Source organism: Salvia hispanica, chromosome 3, assembly GCF_029641045.1.
Source record: "Salvia hispanica isolate PSC_SH4W2 chromosome 3, Shi_PSC_v1, whole genome shotgun sequence".
Classification (NCBI taxonomy): Eukaryota; Viridiplantae; Streptophyta; class Magnoliopsida; order Lamiales; family Lamiaceae; genus Salvia; species Salvia hispanica.
In genome coordinates this window covers 57,663,670-57,682,356 of record NC_142694.1, presented here as the reverse complement: position 1 = coordinate 57,682,356, position 18,687 = coordinate 57,663,670, and the positions used below count along the sequence as shown (strand labels likewise).

At 34.2% G+C, this 18,687-nt stretch overlaps 3 protein-coding genes and 2 non-coding genes across 7 annotated transcripts; 1 reads left to right on the top strand and 4 right to left on the bottom strand.

Annotated features, from left to right (window-relative positions):
- Positions 1–954: 954 nt before the first annotated feature.
- Positions 955–4,406, bottom strand: NIP5;1 (NOD26-like intrinsic protein 5;1). The gene is made up of 2 exons (XM_048114932.2): positions 3,555–4,406; positions 955–1,834 (listed from the first exon to the last, which is right to left on the bottom strand). The coding sequence occupies exons 1-2, from the start codon at positions 3,771–3,773 to the stop codon at positions 1,157–1,159; spliced, it is 897 nt and encodes a 298-aa protein (XP_047970889.1). The 5' UTR covers positions 3,774–4,406; the 3' UTR covers positions 955–1,156.
- A 7,808-nt stretch (positions 4,407–12,214) lies between these two features.
- LOC125214425 (uncharacterized) lies at positions 12,215–13,963 on the top strand. 2 transcript variants are annotated; one of them, XM_048115448.2, is made up of 2 exons: positions 12,215–12,328; positions 13,314–13,963. In XM_048115448.2, exon 2 carries the CDS (start codon positions 13,385–13,387, stop codon positions 13,787–13,789), a length of 405 nt encoding a protein of 134 aa, XP_047971405.1. In that variant the 5' UTR covers positions 12,215–12,328; positions 13,314–13,384; the 3' UTR covers positions 13,790–13,963. The 2 variants fall into 2 exon arrangements, with proteins under 2 accessions (XP_047971405.1, XP_047971406.1); XM_048115449.2 differs by having other exon boundaries at positions 12,314–12,328; positions 13,242–13,963.
- Positions 13,964–14,205: 242 nt separating this feature from the next.
- LOC125214424 (methyltransferase C9orf114 protein) lies at positions 14,206–17,869 on the bottom strand. 2 transcript variants are annotated; one of them, XM_089068983.1, is made up of 11 exons: positions 17,605–17,869; positions 17,212–17,259; positions 16,857–17,033; positions 16,698–16,762; positions 16,322–16,398; positions 15,617–15,681; positions 15,220–15,298; positions 15,036–15,148; positions 14,810–14,959; positions 14,636–14,713; positions 14,206–14,544 (listed from the first exon to the last, which is right to left on the bottom strand). In XM_089068983.1, exons 1-11 carry the CDS (start codon positions 17,812–17,814, stop codon positions 14,464–14,466), a joined length of 1,143 nt encoding a protein of 380 aa, XP_088925109.1. In that variant the 5' UTR covers positions 17,815–17,869; the 3' UTR covers positions 14,206–14,463. The 2 variants fall into 2 exon arrangements, with proteins under 2 accessions (XP_088925109.1, XP_047971404.1); XM_048115447.2 differs by lacking the exon at positions 16,322–16,398 and having other exon boundaries at positions 16,696–16,762.
- LOC125217227 (small nucleolar RNA snoR101) lies at positions 16,020–16,081 on the bottom strand. Its single transcript, XR_007175645.1, has one exon. It is a non-coding gene; the product is annotated as a small nucleolar RNA snoR101 (small nucleolar RNA).
- Positions 16,286–16,349, bottom strand: LOC125217229 (small nucleolar RNA snoR101). The gene has a single exon (XR_007175647.1). It is a non-coding gene; the product is annotated as a small nucleolar RNA snoR101 (small nucleolar RNA).
- Positions 17,870–18,687: the final 818 nt, after the last annotated feature.

Genomic DNA, 18,687 nt, shown 5'->3' with positions numbered 1-18,687 from the left:
GCCACAAAGGATTACAACTATTTATAGAGAAACGTGCAACATGAACTAGCAATACGCCACTAACTATACCACTAATTAGGGATGTCGATCGGGCCAGCCCTATTCGGGTTGCGGGTCAATCGGGTGCGGGCTAATCGGGCTGTGATTTTTTCGGGTTATGAAAGTTCAACCCTAACCCTAAAAGCTCGGGTTTCAGGCTAGCCTAGCGGGCTAATCGGGTTGCTACTGATAAAATTAACATGTGTTCAATCCAATAAATAATGGTGAAAAATAGTTATATTTATAAAATGTAAAATATTTAATTATGATAAATTTGAAATATATGCTTAAACTCAAACATAAACATGATCAAATACTAATATTTGAGATTTATGCAAAATAAAACATAAACATCAAGAAATTTTAAAGCATGTTTTAGAATTTTAAATATATTTTTTAGTGAATTTGAAGTTTTTAATTTATATATCTATTATTATGTTAATAGAAATTTAATATATAATTTATATATTTAATATATAAAATTGATAGTTATTTTTTGGTAACCTATATTATAAAATAACCAATAAAGTGTCGAATTAGAGTCAAACAAATAGAACGATAGAAATTTTATCGGGTTTTCGGGTTTGGCCCTAACGGGTTACAGGTTAATCGGGTGCGGGCTAATCGGGCTGTAATTTTATCGGGCTACAAATTTTCAGCCCTAACCCTGTAAATTTGGCGGGCTATTCGGACCGGCCCACAGGTTACGGGCTACATTGACATCCCTACCACTAATATACCAACTATGGAAACAAAATAATCAACTCTAATTTATGAAATTAAATAACTGACTCTAAACCAAAACATATTGTCTTTAATTTGACTCACACCTTATATAACTATATGTATAATTCTAATATCACACCTTATATCAGAATATAGGACGACCATGAATTTAAAAGCAAATCAAAGAACTTAGCACACAACAACTGTATATGTATAGCACGAAGTAGTGAAACAGAAGAAAATATTACAAAGTTGTCCAAGCACACAAACACACACATTAGTTCATCACTCACTCAGGGCGATTGTCATAATCAATAAATATTGTCTCGTCGTCCCCGGCCTTTATTTCATCAAACCATAACATACATAATCGGAAAGAGGCAGACACGAATCAGCGGCGGAAGCTCCTGACCGGGCGGGGCGCTTCCTCTTCTTCCCCACGGAGCTTAACAAGCGTGTAGATAGCCGCCCCCGCAACCGCCCCGAGAGTAGGCGCCACCAGATATATCCATATGGACTTGTAGTTCCCTGACGCCACCGCGGGCCCCAGCGTCCTTACCGGATTCATCGACCCGCCGCTGGACGGGCCCGCCACCAGGATGTTAAGCATCACCGTGGCCCCAACCGCTATTCCCGCCAACTCCCCGACCGCGCGGGTGTCGGTGGCGACGGCGGTGACGACGAAGAGGAGGTTGAAGGTGATGAGGAACTCGAGGGCGAAGGCCTGTCCGGTGGCGACGGAGGGGACGGTGACGCCGCCGGAGAGGAAGGGGTGGAAGACGCCCTTGAGGGCGAAGGAGGCGCAGATGGAGGCGGACACCTGGGCGGCGATGTAGGCGGGGACTTGGACCCAGGGGAAGTGGCGGAGGGCGGCGAAGGCGATGGTGAGGGACGGGTTCAGATGTGCACCGGAGATGTGGCCCGTCGACAGGATCACGATCATCACCGCCAGCCCCGCGCACGCTGCGTTCCCGATCAGGCTCTCCACCCCGTTGTACTTCTCGTTCACGATCGGCCCCGCCGTCGCTGCGAATATCAGGATGAATGTGCCTACGAACTCTGCTCCCAGCTGCACAACACAATAAGAACACACATTGTTATCCACTCTACCAAGTTGCTCCTAATGTCTCTTTTCTAAAATTATTGATACTACTCCGTCATTAATTGTTACTACTACATTTTAAGAAATGTAATATCAAGTGCGTTTGAAAATGTTGGTGCTGTTTCCATTTTATTTTGTGCAAGAGAGAAGAACATTTTATTTTGGTCATTAATTGATACTCCCTCCGTCCCACAAAGATAGTCCCACTTTGACCCAACACGGGTTTTAAGAAATGTAATGAAAAGTGAGTTTGAAAAAGTTGGTGGAATGTGGGTTCTACTTTTAAAGTATTAGTTTTATAATAAAATGTGAGTAGGAATGAGTTAGTGGAATATGAGGTCCACTACCAAAAATGGTAAAAGTGAAATGAGACAAACTTTGTAGGGCGGATGGAAATGAAAAAATGAGACAATCTTTGTGGGACGAAGGGAGTACTACTTTTGTGAATTAGTTAAAGGAGACTAAAGTAAAAGAGGGAGAAAAATAGAGATGATGCTTTTATTTTAATAAACATTTTATTTTGAATGGAACAACTTGAATGAAAAACATTTCATTTTTATTAGGACAAATGAAATATTAATTTTATACTAATAAAATATGAATAGGGAATAAGTTAGTGGAATATGAAGTACATTACCAAAAATTGTACATTAAGTGGAGAGAGTAAAGTAAGTGAGGGGAATAAAGTAGAAAAAAAATGTTTCCATTTTAGTAATGTGACATCTTTGTTGGGACAAACCAAAAAGAAAAGTGGTTCATCGATCGACGGAGGGAGTACTAAAAACTAAGAGATTGGAAGGCATGAGAAAATTAGTAAAATGTGGTGTATTTATAAAGTGAAAAACAAGATAAAGAAAAATTTTTAATAAAAAGTTATAGTCCGGACTATAGTCCAAATGCCTGCGGTGGATGGAACCATTCATAGGGGGGACTATAGCTCATGATTGTAGCAATGTTCGGGCTATAGTCAGTCACTATAAATGGTCACCCTAAACCTCACCCCATAGTTGCGGAGGATAGTATGCCACCGTATATGGTCATCCTAAGCCCCACCCTAAACCATGAGTGGGGATTAGGGTGACCATCTACAATAGCATACTATAGCCAAACAATGGTATAGTCCGCCTACTATGAATGCTCTGATGAGTGCTAAAGTAATGAGTTATAGTCCACCCTTGCTTTTGGCTTTGTAATAGAAAAAAACATTGCGGAAAGGAGTATGATGGAAATGTGAAAAGGAAAGGCGTCACATCAATTCGCGAGTAACATAACAGACAGTGATATACATAAGAGTCAAAAAATAGGTGACAGGCTTGTGGCACATCACCATTTAATCAAATAATACCAAAACAAAAAGCATCAATCTGCTTTTTCACCTCTCTCAATTATTCTCAATATATAATTACTCAATTCTCCATATGAAACAAATACATTTACCAACTTCATTAGACAAGATCCAATCCCGATAACTATGTTTTATTAGTCAAAATAAAACCTTGATTAATCCGCAATTAAATAATTGAGGCTTAGCTATAGAATTGGTGGAGCCATTTGTTTCACCATTTATGTGGTAATACTAATGCAGCTGCTCTAGTTCGTTGAAAAAAAAGGTGGGACCCCACACAACAGAAAAAGACGAAAGCAATCACACGAATATCATTGCGTTTAAAAAAATGAAAAAAAATACCTTGCGAGTGAGTGAGATATCAGGCACAGAGAAGTCGGTGAGGCATGTGTGAGGGGCGCCCCAAGTGGGCGCATCAACGGGCAGGCACTTGCACCGAGGCATTGACTTCCGATCGTACGACATCGAGTCCACCCTCAGCGATGGCATCAGCGGCGTCGGCGTCCCCGGCGTCGCCGGTGCAGAGATCGCCGTGTTTCCAGCTTCGTAGTCCCCGCTCATTCTCAAATCTCGATCTCGATCTCGATCTATCTCTTTTTTTTTTTGTTTTTTTTTTAAATAAAAAAAAGTAGCGGAAAACGCGAGGTGAAGATGGATACGGCTACAGTTACATGCTGTGTAGGTTTTTTTAAAGTTGGAGCTACACGAGATGCTGTGTTGTATCCAGATCGATCGCGATCACTACTCACAGATTCAGCATACCAGACTTTTGTTTTTTTGATTTTTTTTTTTTTTTTTTTTTTGGAGAGGATGAAGGTTTGATTGAAGAAAGGTGAAGTTACATAATTGGAAGGTTTTTTTAAAGGTGCAGCTACGGAATAGGAGATAACAAATCCAGCTTAATCTGCAACTAGCAAATAAGAGATGGATGCATAGAATTCAGTAGAAATGAATTTTTTTTCTTTTTTTTGGTAAGAGAATTTTGAAGCTAGAAACCTGAAAAACACAAGATTACATACTCGGAAAGGTTTTTATAAAAGTAGGATTAAGGAATTGAAAATCCGAGAAATTGATCCAGGATTAATCGACGAAGAAGATGATGATGATGGTGATGATATGAATAGCTATGAGAGAAAGAGAGAGGAATGAGAAATTTGTTTGAGATGGAGTGAGTGAAGAAGGGAGGGGAAATGCAACTGAATATAACGAGGTAGAAAGCGAGAGGGTGTGTTCGTGGCTTCATTATTAATCATTCACTAATATTTAAATTTGCTCCTTTACATTTCCTTAAAAAACTTTTTGATTATTTATATTAAGTTTGTTATTTTTGGACCTAAATAATATTTTTTTCATCCAAAATTAACATTTTTTTGTTTAACTTAACGGTCGAAAATAATTTAACAAAAAAAAAATAACTTAATTTTAAATCTAATTAGTTAGATTAATCTAATTAATTTAATATTAAAATTTATAAATATTTTTACCTATAATAAAAATTAACTTACAATATATAAAGTATTTGATAAAAATTTAATTAAATTAAAACTTATGAAATATTTACCTATAATAAAAATAAAATTTGTGAAAATTTAATTTAATTTAATTTTTATTATAGGTAAAAAAATATTTAATAAATTTTAATACTCCATCCGTCCCGGAATAGTTGGTTATGGCACGGGTTTTAAGAAATGTAAAGAAAAGTGGGTTGAATAAGTTAGTGGAATATGAGTCCGACTTATATATATTCGTTTTATAATAAAATGTGAGTGGAATAAGTTGGTGGAATGTGGGGCCTACCTACCATTTATGGTAAAATTGAAATAAGACTCTTATTGTGGGACTGATCGAAATGGCAAAACAGGACTCTTGGGACAAATGGAGTATTATTAATTTTTTGAATATTTTATAAATTATAATTCAATTTTAATGTTATTAAATTTGTATTAAACATTTATGATTATTAATATATTTTGATATAAGTGAAAAATATTTTAAAATTTTTAATATTGAATTATTTAGGTTAATCGGTTAGTTGGATTATAATTAAGTCACTAATTTGGTCAAATTATAATTGATCGTTACATTTAACGAAAAAAATGTTAATTTTGACTAAGATATATTGTTTAGGATCAAAAGATAATAAATGTAAAAAGATAATAAATGTAATGTAAAGGACCTAAAAGTTTTTTAGAGTCACTGTATAGGACCAAATTTATATTTTAGTATTAATCATTTAATAAAACAAAACGTCAGGAAATTAAAATAATAAAAAGAAAGTCAATGACCAGCCAAGCTGAATTATTTTATTCTACTTTATGCATTATTACATGTTATCTAGCCTACTGCTTATTCCTAACCCACCTCCCTCCCACCCCCCTCATCAATTTGTCCACCATTTCTATTTTCTTTCACTCTATTTAATTTGTTACATGATTAATTATTCTTTTTTCTCCTTTCAATATTAATTGCTTTCCTCCATTGATTATAGATAGGACCATATACATTATTCAACGAATCATGTTTGTAGTTTATAAAGTCAAACCGCTAACTTATTCATATATGAATGACCTCATAGGCCTTCACTTAACTCGGAGAGAGAAACGAAGGGAAAGAGAAGGATTATCAAACTAATTACTCCTTTTGTCCTATTAGTAATATAAACATTTCTTTTTGATATCAAGTTCACAATGAGAGTAAAGTAACACGGATTAAGTGTGTTGGATTTTTTCGAAAAATAAAATGACTCAGCTATATCCAGACGATCTAAAAAAAGAATACGACCCATTATAATTAGACGATCTAAAAAAGAATACAACCCATCAGGAATAGAGACGTACGAAGTAGTACTAGTTTTTAAAAGGGTTTTTGGCTTTTTAAACCAAAACCTTTCCCCGAATTCTGGTTTTTTCCATGAACTATGAGATTTGTTTTTAAAACCACGAACTTTCCTTTCGCTAGGATTTTCCCGACCCGACCCGAATAGCACATTTCCGACCCGAATAGCATAATTCAAAATGTTAAAGTGGTGTTTTGTTTATTCAAAAGTTGTCATTTGTTATGTAATAATTTATTGTGCCAAATAGGATCCAAGTAATCAATTTAGTGACAAATAGGATTAAAATTGACACGTAGACAACCCGGGTTTCGTCGATGACCCGCCGGGGGAAAATCCTAACGAAATGAAAGTTTGTGATTTTAGAAACAAATCTCATAGTTCATGGGAAAAACCGGAATTTGGGAAAATGTTTTGGTTTAAAAGGCCAAAAACCCTTATTAAAATCATTAATTGATTTTTTCAGAACAAAGTTGAAAACAAAATAGTTTCTCCTACATCACTCATTAACAAAAGTTAAGGTACTGCTACAGCATTAACATCAATGGAATTGGGTTCACATCAAATATGTGTCAAACAATTTAATAATATAAAAACTACATATGTAAATTATGTATGACATTAATTGATGTTGAACTATTTACATTGATGTTTCATTTAAGTTGTCCTTATATTTGATGTATTCATTAATTATGTGTGTTGTTTAGTAATGTGTTCATTTATAAACTACATGATCTTCAGATTATAACAACGAGGTTAATATTGCAGCCACATGCATGATATACTATATATTGAATATTTTATATTTTGATGTTTCATAAACTGTTTAAATAATATATTGATAAATATTGCTTATTCCCAATCCACCCCCTCTTGATTAATTTGTCTACCATTTCTATTTTTCATTCAATGTATATTTGTTACTATATGTTTAATTATTCTTTTTTCTCCTCTCAAATATTGCATTGATTATAGATAGGAGTATAGGACCATATATATTCAACGAATCATACTGTCTCCAGTTTATAAAGTCAAACCACTAACATATTTATATGTGATGCCCCTTAGGCCTTAATTTAAATAACATATATAACTCAGAGAGAGAAAAAGGAGGATTAGTGAGTCAAACTAATTAGTTTTTAACAGCATGAGTTTATTTTTTTTAGTTGTGATCATATTTTTTGCATTCGTTATTTTATGCATAACTTGCATTAATTAATAGCCTAGTCTTAAGCAACTACTAACTTAGAATCACTGAATATATATTCAGATTTCAGCATCCCAATTTTTATAAACTTGCAGCTTCACAATTGTGTCTCACAATGCGCAAATAAATATTTTGGCATAAAAAAATTGTTGAGATTGAAGAAGGTCCTCATGAAATATCACATAGATTTATCAATCTATAAGCCGGAATTGACCCTTTGAAAAGATTTTACTATTACTTGTACATATATAAGTTATTAAGCAAGTAATTTCATCTACAAATACAATTGTATAGTATTAGAAAAGCGACACGAACACATAATTATGTTGATAATGAAATGTGTAAGGCGTAATTATTTGGTGGAAGAGACGTGCTGCTACAACCCATCTGCCTTGAATATATATCTTGTAGTATACTATACTACTTAATATGTAACGTCTTTTTATGTATTTTTCAACTTACAAGATATTAATAAAAAATCACCCCCCCTCCCAAACCCGGCCCCTACAAGTACAATAATAATTCATTAAAATAATCATCAAACTACCGACTATATATATTAATATATACTACACCTAGTAATCTATTTATATTGGCAGTATGTATTATTCTCGCATGTTCTATAAAAAATCATTAAATTGCATGGATATAGGTTTTCTTTTGTTGTGGAATTGATTAATACTCCCATGTTACTTTTTCGCATGTGTTTCGAAAAAATCATAGAAATAAATAGTCAAAATGAAAGGAAAATTTAATAAGAGAGATAATGTACAGGAGTGTTTTATCTATATTATTCTCTTTTTTATTTTGTTTTTTCTCCACTGTAAACTATTTATTATGATTTTTTTCAAAATACGTACGAAAAAGAGATGTGTGTTAATTTGATGAACCTAAGATATATATATATATTTGTCTATTCAATCCATACCATGTGAGGTACTAGTATACTTGCCATCAATCAAAAGTGTAGTGGCCATCTTATATTATTTTATTTTATTTTTAATATTGTAGGATTTGTTTCTATCATTGAAATAAAGCAGCATTAGGTTATGTCGTTGAAAACATAAGGGATCCACTACGTCCCCATTTTTTGCAAAATAGGAACTTACCAGATTCATTTGTGGTTAAACTAAAAGTTGCCAAGTTAACTATCCGCGACTCTTAATTCAGTGGTAAGATTATATCAACTCAAACAAAATTAAACGGTAGGATTATATGATAAACACCTAAAGCATGAATATGTGTCTAAATTGAGTTTTACCACTTTAATGCTAATTACTACATATGTTTATTTTTGTTTTTTTCATCAGATCATTAAGTATGCATAGATTTTAATAATTACTTAAGGCTTCTGTATTTAAACATACAGTTATTTAATCAATAAATTTTAAAGAAATTAATTAAAGTAAGGTCAAAAGCAGTGTATATAATCATTAATCAGTATAATTAGCGAGCTATATATCATTACATATTTACATAAGAATTATTGTATGTTCACTAATGTCATTCGGTGATCAAGTAAATGTGAAGAGTGTGAACATTTTATTGTGCTATACTACAAAAAGATTGTATTTTGTAAAGTAAGTACTATAATTATGATTCCCTTTCATTGCGCTCGCTTTCCAAGCATGCATGAGTCCATCTACAATTATGACAAAAAACAAATATATGTGGCTACACCAATTTCAATATTTCTAATGCATGATGATGAGTAGCTGAATTCGATCTGTTAATTATAGGATCGATCTCAATATAAAATAAAGTAATAAAATCAGTAATTACAAAAAGCAATATACAATAGCGTTTTGTTTATTATATTTTATAAACTTTAGTGGTTTGATCATTAAAAAGTGGAAATTAAGTTAATGTATTTTATAGAGGGGAAGAATCTCTTCACCAAACTTTAGTGGTTATACAAGGTAGAATCTATAGTAAATATAGAATACAATAAATAGTGTTGCCAAACATGCATTGGTGGAGTTTGCTTAGCTTTACATCATGTCGATTAACATATATTAATTGGATTAAAGAAATATAATAACAGCCCCATTCTAGTGGATGCAGCTAGCCATATAACCAATTGAGTAATATTGTAGTATTGCCGAATATATATGGATGCATGATCAGAGAAATTGAATATAACTTAATAAATATGTAATAATTGTCATTTAATACTAACAACTTTGTGTTGACTTTTGATTAATTCCACATCTTTTGAAATTAAAATATAAAATCATAATATTTCATTTTTTCACAAATGTCCTATGATAGGTCAAAATCGAAACTGATGTGACAAAATTAAATATTATATGACAATAAAACCACGTTATTTAGGTAATAAATTGGGATTTTAATTTAATTAACAATTAAAAATATAATGACGTCGGCTTAGTATAGTTTTATGAACTTTAATTAACATCCAAGTTTAGTTATTAGAGTTTCTGACTTGAATTATTCCAAGTTAAGCGGAAGCAACAAGGAATTAGCATATAATCACATGCCATCATAGAGAATGCCTGCCTCCCAAGTTAATTAAACACATGCACATAGTTGCACACTCTCCAACACACAAATTAAATACTAATTAAAGTCTGGAATTTGTGCGAAGATCGAAGAATTCTATTCCGATTTCTGAAGTTAGCTTATAAAGAAAATGAGGACATAAATTGCCCTAAAAGTAAAAATGATTATATAGAGAGATTTGATATGTGGAGATGAAATGAATCGAAGAAATTGGAGTGGGAGTAATGATGAGAATTGAAGGGTTGAAAATATGGGAGATTTGGAGTGGAGTGTAAAGCAGTGGACTCACAAACAGCAAATTAACAGGACTGGACGATGACATTCCACAAACACCCAACGAATTTAAATTCATACTAGTGTTTTAGAATTTATTCACACATCACATGGTAAAATATGGAGTATATATAACTAGCAGCCAAGAATAATTTTATTCATTTTTTTCATCAATAGTCTGCTTCATTAGTATATGATTTTTATTAACTTTAATAAATTGAAAATGCTTAATTGTGTAAGAAATAAACTAATTAAGTCTATACTCGATGCTAACATGGCCATATAGAGACTAGTAGTGAGTAGGTTGTGCACATTAATAAAATTCATTGTATCGATTGGAATTGTAATGATCACCACTATGCAATTGATTTTACTTTTAATTTGTGTACATCATTCATCCAAGTCACGAAATGTTTGAAGAAGAGGAAAGGAAGCATCCTATAGCTCAGTTTCGATGTTTTATTATCAAAATTTTCGAATAATTATTTTATATTTAATTTGCACTTTTTGTACTTGAAAGAATATTTGAATATTTGTGTGAATGTAAGGTGCATCTTCCCCACAATCATAGTCAAACATGATCCATCACTACTAGACATGCATGATTATAATTTTGCTTTCCAGTTGAGCTTCACCGCTCACTTAATTTCGACCATTCTTTTGCATTTCTAATGGCTCTTCTTTTCAATCATTCTTTCGTCCAGAACCTTCGCTTCCATTCACCTCTTCATTTCCAATATTAATAATGACAAATCAATGCTTAAGATGCACTATCATTCATGATCATAATTAATGACACTCCATATAATAATACTGTCTTAGTTCATTAATTAGTGCTTTGATTATTACTAATCCCTCCCCAAAAAAATGGATGGAGGAATTGTAATGATACAAAGTATAAAGAGCGGAAACGAAAAGAAGAAAATATATAGTAACACTGCACATCCATGAAAAATACATATGATATTCAATTTAATTTGGTCTATCTATCAAAATTAGTCTCTATATTTATGATAAATTTTAATCTGACAAATGGGTCTCATTTTTCAGTACTGTGTACGATACATGTCATGATCTCAATCTGTCTCACTTTATCCAATTTGTATTAAGACTCTATTGTCAACTAGTAGTACTTTTTTTATGAACAAAGATAGAATATGAAACGTAATCGAATACTCTCTCCATCCTATACTAAGTAAGACCTATATCTTTTCGAGATGTTCCGAACTAAGCGAGACATCTCATTTTCCGGCAATAATTAACTTCATTCTCTCTTTTAGTTTATTCTATTTCATTCTCTTTTTTCTCCATACTTTATTATATTCATCCGTCCCCTAAAAATAAAAATCTCTTTCCTTTTTGGTGCGTCCCAGAAAATAGAAACTTTCTATTTAAGGAAATTTTCTTTCTCTCTAATGAGGTGACACTCATTTTCCACTAACATATTTTTCTATCTATCTCTCTCATATTTTACTAATTTTGCATTAAAACCCATGTCATTTCAAAAGTCCCCTTCCTCATTTTTTACTCCACTATAATAGAAGAGTCTCATTTTAGCCCCTAAGAAGGAATAGCAACTAGGATCTAAATACTGTAACAAAAACAAAATATCAGCAAGATGATAATTACTTAAAATGATGTCATGTGAAAATTTATTTATTTATTTTATTCAAAAGGAGTAAGAGTGTCGTCCCTAATAAATACTAGTGCAATAACTACTACTAGGAGTAGTATCTTGTTGAATATTAAAGCCTATTAATAGAATGACAATTGTGAAATATCGGAAGTCCCATAAGGCCCAATCAAAATACAACAATTGGTGACCAAGAAGATGGGCTTTGGGTTGGGCCTACCAGTTTACAACCTCCGCTCATTAACAAAGAAACAAGTAATTTTAATACTCCCTCCGTCCCCTATTAGGAGTCACATTTTGACCGGGCACGAATTTTAAGAAATGTAAAGAAAAGTTGGTTGAAAAAGTTAGTGGAATGTGTTACCCATTTTTTTATATTGGTTTTGTAATAAAATGTGAGTGAATTGAGTTAGTGGAATATGAGACCTAATTACTATTTATGGTAAAAATGAAGTGTGACTCTTAATCAGGAACGGACCAAAATAGAAAAGTGTGACTCTTAATCGGGGATGGATCGAAATGGAAAAGTGTGACTCTTAATCGGGGACGGAGGGAGTAGTATTCAAATAATAATAGGCCCCTTTTAATTCATTTAATCTTCTTCTTCTTCTTCTTCCAGTTCTGACTGTGGTGTTTCATTCTCTCAGGTTTTCTCCCGGTTAATAATTATTGAATCCTTTCTACGCTTCACTTTTTCATGCATATTTTCTGTGTCTGATCATACTCGTTTCTTCTGAATTAATTTTATATGGTCGATTTCATTATGCAACTGCTCTTTCTGATTTTCAATTTTCACCCAATCTTCTCTTTTTTGTGAATGTGTCTCTGTATTTGATTATTGTTTGCATATGACTTTGAGGCGTGAGCTTAACTCATAGCCTATGGCGTAGTTCTCGATCTTCACTCCAGGATTAATTAACCGAAAATTACATGTATATGTGCAGCTGGAAACCCCGACTCTATCTACTTTCATTCTATGTTTATTCTATTTTACAATCATTATTGTTGTTGCTGCATCTCACACTTCGAGATCGGAACTTGTTTAGGCTTAGGCTCCTCCTTGCTCAAAAAATGTTTAATTTTTATATGAATTGGCACTTTTCCTGGCTGTTAATTCCAATTGAGATGCTTTAGTATTCATTCTTTTGAATTCTGTGCTTAAATGATCTATCTCTTGTGTTTTTGTATTTTGTTTTACTACTTCTGTTGAGATGAGTGTTTCTCAAGTGCTTAAATTCTGAGAACATTTGGAATATGCATGTCCCAACCGAGAAAAATTGAGTGTATATCTACTTACTGATATTCGGATAGCATTCTCATTTGGAGCCTGTCCATGTATGAAGCCTTCGTGCTTATTTTAGCCATCAATTCCACATAATGCCATCTCCATCAACATACATCCAGTATCCTTCTCTTCCCTTTTTAGTGTAATTGGGATTAACCATGCATATATGTCTGCATTTAGTTCTGATGGGGTTATAGATAGGATGTATTACTCCTTTGAAACAAAATAAGTATGTTCAAGTTTTGACCGAATACATGTGATATTCCTTTAATTAGGTCAATTGCTGCTATTGTCTGTTGTGCTCTGGTGCTTTCATTTAAGAGGATTCTACCATTGCTCTGATCCAGGTCATCTTAGCTATTCTGGAAGGCAACTGGAACCTTATTCCTCCCTCATTTGGCTTGTTGTGAAGTCAAGTATGTCTGGTGACCGGACTTTCGTTGATGGGGACGTTTCTTCTGGGTCTGGCGAGGAAGCAAACATGTTAGATGGCCATAATAAACACCATACTGTTCCCCATTCAGGGAGGCACAAGAGAAGCCGTAAGGCAACAGGGGATGCTATTGTGGATGCTATGCTGGAGATCGCTGCAGCCTCAAAGATGAGAGCTGCTGCAATCATGAGAACTGAGGAACGATTCACCATAAGCAAGTGTATAAGAATATTGGACGAGATGCAAGGTGTTGATCAAAATGTATACTTTTTTGCTTTGGATTTATTCGAAAATCCTTCAGCAAGAGAAACTTTCATATCGCTTAAAAGCGAGAGGCGGTTAGCATGGATGCAGGGGAAATTTAGAGCATCTACAAGTTCATCAGCCTGACTATGATGTGAACTAGTGTCAGCTGATTTAGTACTGCATTATAGATGGTCATGTTTAGATATCTACTCTTACAGTAGCCTAGTTGGTTTAATGTGGATCTGCTGTACATTTACAAGGTTAGCATTTCTGAACATGATTTAGTTTTATGATTCAGTAGCCATGATTATTATGTTAGCACTATTAAACCATGCGATGCTATGTTACGTTGAAGAGGTCAAAAGTCTTGGAGCAACACTAATTTATTCATGCACTTATGCTTTCATTAAGTTGAACACTTGTAGGATGCTGTATGAAACAGCATTAAATAAATAACAACAGTACCATAATCTATTCAGTCTCAAACCCCATTCTCCTGTACCTGGTACTCACTTTTGTTCTTATGGGTTGGAGGGAGTACAACATTTTAAATTAGTAAATAAATGCAAAAAACCTTTAATTTTTCTTAAATTGAATTTTCCTGACAAATATTTAATGATAATACCAGCTAATAATGAGGTTCTTACAAGTTACAGTACAATTGATAACAGACTAGTCAATTTGGTTACAGCAGCAAAGTAGAGGTGCGACTCTGTACAAAAGGCCAACTTCAACAATGAAAAGGCTTAGCAACTTGTTGTAGAAGTCTGTAGATACATTGAGACTCTCGCCATTTTGCTGTCTTTGCCGAGTTCAAATTATTGGGTTCGCTGTTGATATTTCTGTGAAACCCGATTTATCGGCTCTTGAAAATATTGGAGTGATATAAGGATAGCTTCCTGCTTTCAGACGAGCAATTTTAGGGGTAGGCGTAATAGATGGGAGGGCGAACAGCTCAGAGGGAAGCGAGGAATGGTAGGGTGTACGTACCTCTGTCCGGATAGTGCGGCTTCCTTGATGAGGGCAAGTATTTAGATAAGAGTCAAATATGTCCCTCACAGTTTTTCCCTAAAATCATACAGCACCATTCGTCTTACCAATCCATCAAAATTGTGAATGCGGGTATAAAGAAGGTAAAGAATTGAGCCCAGAGCTTGAAAATACCTTCAAAGTTGCATCTTCTTCAACACATTCTTCCAGTCCCGCAAGTCCACCAAAGGCGATCAGCAGGTGCCTGAATGATGGTAGAGTGAGCTCCGAAGAATTGATAACTAAACCATGTTCAGAGGTACCAATCCGATGATCATATCCTCCCTGTTAAGGAGAGTAAAAAGTTCAGTCAATCTAACTCTCTAGACAAATCTAAAGGTGATTGAAACAAAAACAGAACCTGGTATGGACAGTTCTTAAACACAGAACTGATGTTTGGAGCATATCGCACTTTATATCCCCAATACATTCCTTCATCTCGAGGCCTTGAAGAAGGGACGACTTTCCGTGGACCTGAAAATTTTTGTTCCATAGAACTCATTGTTCTTGCATGAATTTGTCCGAATTAGAAAGGTTTCACTGACCTGCATCCAGATTACGGTCTGTTCCCATCTCTACAGTTACTCTCGTTCCAGGTTCAAGAACTTGATCAACCTTGATATTCTGCAGAATAGGGTCTCTAAATTACAACCAATATGGATCCAATAAGCCAGTAAATTAAGCTACTTTTGTAGTGAAAAAGCTTAGTCATTTAATCCTTCTACGTGTGTTGTCTCACAACAGGGAATATTCATTTGAAATGATGAAGTAGAGTTTGTGATTATAAATTTTAAATGATTAAAGACCTTGCAGGAAACATATACTCCTATAATACCAAGGCCTCAAATTAAAGAAATTACTCTTGTGGTGAATAAACCTCTAAGTGGAAATGGAAATGGGGATTCAAGAAAGGTGGAATGGTTATCAACAAATGAATTATACCTTGCTTAGACCCACATCAACGAGCGTCCCCGCAGAACCTTGCTCTAGTTTTTCTCGTGCAATACCTACAAAGATACGTGCACTCTCTAGTTAAACAAAATAAGCATTTAAGATTTTCTGTCCCAAGTGATGAACACACAAAGAAAATAAAATAAATCTTGACTATTAAAGAAATAGATGTTCAAAGAGTGCAGTTATGAATTACAAAAGGATACTCCCAAGACTAACAATTTATTGCAAAGAGATAAAACTGCTATTATTGGCACTGCTAGTGATTAATGAAAGAGAACAATCTACGAAGTTACACTTTTTATCAGAAAAATGTTAGGATTCCTGGAGAAAAATGGGGAGAACACAATAAGGATGAGAACACATATCCAGGTACCAAAAAAAAGGAACCGAGGGCATCAGGAAATTGATTGTCGACATAAAACTTACCTGAAGTTCAGAGATCAAGTGTAAGCCATCATTTGCCCAACTCAAAATTGTTTAAAAAAATAAAGGCAGACATGGCTAAAGGTATAAGTGTAACTCGATGAACACATATCAATGCATTTAAATCTGTTCAACTATATGCAAACATGTGGATGATAATTACTTCTATTGGTCATAGAACAATCAAATTGTTGACATCCAATTCCTGAACAGCTTAGAGGGTGCAAAGTTGTGGGCATCAGCAATTCAAGATGTCTACAGGAAACTTACCTGAGATTTCAGAGATCAAGTGTAAGGCATCATATGCCCAAACTTTGCACCAAACAGGTGAATCATTTGTATATACCGTATAGAAAGATGATTTACTACAGTGACTACAAGAGCCGTGAAATCGAAACATAGTAGGGCCTATATGTTTCACATACACAAACATTTACGGTCGTCCACAGACTCCACATTATGGAACCATCAAAATTAGCATCAAAATGAGATAAAGAGCAAATATGAGTAGCAAGCTATCAGAAAAATTCAAAATAATTTCAATGTCACAACTACATTGCAAAACCACATCAACTATACTAGTCAAACTAGCAGGCAAGCAGTGTGCAAAAAATCAACTTTTATAGAGGATTATAGCATGCTACCTTCCCTGTATGTAGCCCATTCGTGCTTGCGCAAATGATGTGGGGCGTCAAGTGGGGGCAACAAACCCTGCAGAAACACAAAAAGATGTTTATAAGTATTAATGAGCACCAGAAGAGTATACTGTTTTCCCCAGAAGAACATAATGCTAGAAGATACTCACCACAACTCTTAAACTGCTATGCATTGGGAAAAGGCTCTTCCTCAGATACTGTGGTGTCTCGAGATACCTCAATATTCTCATAAGGAAAGCAGCATCACTATCATTCTTGTCTGAACCATCTCCGATCATGTCAATTGAAGTATCCTCCGATGTATTCTTGCTATCAAAAACAACCACCTGTTAACAAAGCAAGAACAAAAATGTTGCAGTTGGAAGCACATTTCAAGACCTGTCTGGGCATTTCCGAGACTTCAGTCATTAAAAGAAAAACAAAATCCACAAAATAGGTATAAAATTCAAAAGGGGCCTTAAACAATAACTTGATTTCACTATAGAGAAACAAGCAGAGACGAACCTCATCGATTCGGAAGATCGCAGCAGCTCGCGCAACCTGCCCAGCCAACTGCAAGGAAGTAAAAACTCAAAATCAGAAGAGAGGCAACACAAATACATTTCCATTTAATTGTAAATAAAATGTTGTGAATCACTTCCATCGAATTTCATCTCGATAAACATACATAGTGCAAAACAAAGGAATGCAATCATTAAAAATGGAACAGCAAATCCCAAAAAAACCCGCATTAATTCTCTCATTCAACTCAATCAATATAATCAGTTAATCAAAGAGTAAAAAGCTTAATAGAATAAGCAGCCTCAATTAGAAACAAGAGTTTGAACCAAAAAACAATGAGTTCATTAACAGATTATATAAAAACAAGTAAGCTTTGAAGGAATAAAAGAAGATTACACGAGTAGCGAGTTCGAGGGATTGGGTATTATTGATTATGGAGCCGGGAAGAGCTACGGTAATGGTGGGTGTTTCAGTAGGCGATGGCTGATCTACAACTTCACCTACGTTTTTCCTCTTCTTTTTGGAACGCTTTTCGCTTGATTCGAGACCGCCGTTTTGCAAGGCCTCTGTGTTTTCAGCTCTCTCGGTCTTCATCTTCTTCCCCATCTCACTCAAAGTTGGCCTTCGACTCTATTCTTCACCTTTAATTATAGTTTGAAGCAATTAGGGTTTTGTTGCAAGAGTATATCGGTAATTATGAAATTTTTGCCATGTCATAAGGACCGAACACCTTACTGCCACGTCATAAGAACATTCCACTGCACGCGGACATCCCACTGCGGCACTGCACATGTCCGGCGCGTAGGACTGGGGAAAAATACCGAAAAAATGATATATCGCTCGTATTGTATTGAAAAATATCGAAAAATTATCGAATTTTCGATATATCGTAATTTTCGATACGATACGATAACGATATGAATTTCTTATGTCGCGATATATCGTTTTATATCGAAAATACGATATATATCGAAAATTTTCGATATATCGATATTTTATTTTCGATATTTTATTTTCGATATATATCGATATTTAACTATATATCGAATTTCGGTACGATATATCGAAATATCGATACGATAACGATATGAAATTTTTTTATATCAAAAGTTCGATATATCGAAACTTTCGATACGATAACGATATGAAATTCTTTCATATCGATATTTTCGATACGATACACGATACAACGTTTTCGATACGATATATCGTATCGACCCACCCCTACCCGCGCGGACATCCACAATAAAAATTCACCAATTCACCAAATTAATCAATTTACATAATTTAATAAATTTTACGGAATTTAATTTTCGACACGAATACGAACGGATAAATTTCAACAATGATAATTTCATTAAAAAAAAAAAGTACATTTCAAAATCAAAAGGTTACTAAACAAATTACATTATAAATATTAATAACGACGACCCCTCCACGTCCATAGCTCTTCAATTATATCATTCTGGAGTCAAATAT

Excerpts from the sequence above, each read along its gene's own strand:
- LOC125214425 (XM_048115448.2), top strand. The coding sequence starts at position 13,385 with ATGTCTGGTGACCGGACTTTCGTTGATGGGGACGTTTCTTCTGGGTCT.
- LOC125214424 (XM_089068983.1), bottom strand. The coding sequence starts at position 17,814 with ATGGGGAAGAAGATGAAGACCGAGAGAGCTGAAAACACAGAGGCCTTG. Across the intron at positions 15,682-16,321 it reads CTTGATCTCTGAAATCTCAG|GTATTGCACGAGAAAAACTA; the intron begins GTAAGTTTCCTG and ends GTATCTTTGTAG. Across the intron at positions 14,545-14,635 it reads GCCGCACTATCCGGACAGAG|GAAGCTATCCTTATATCACT; the intron begins GTACGTACACCC and ends GTCTGAAAGCAG.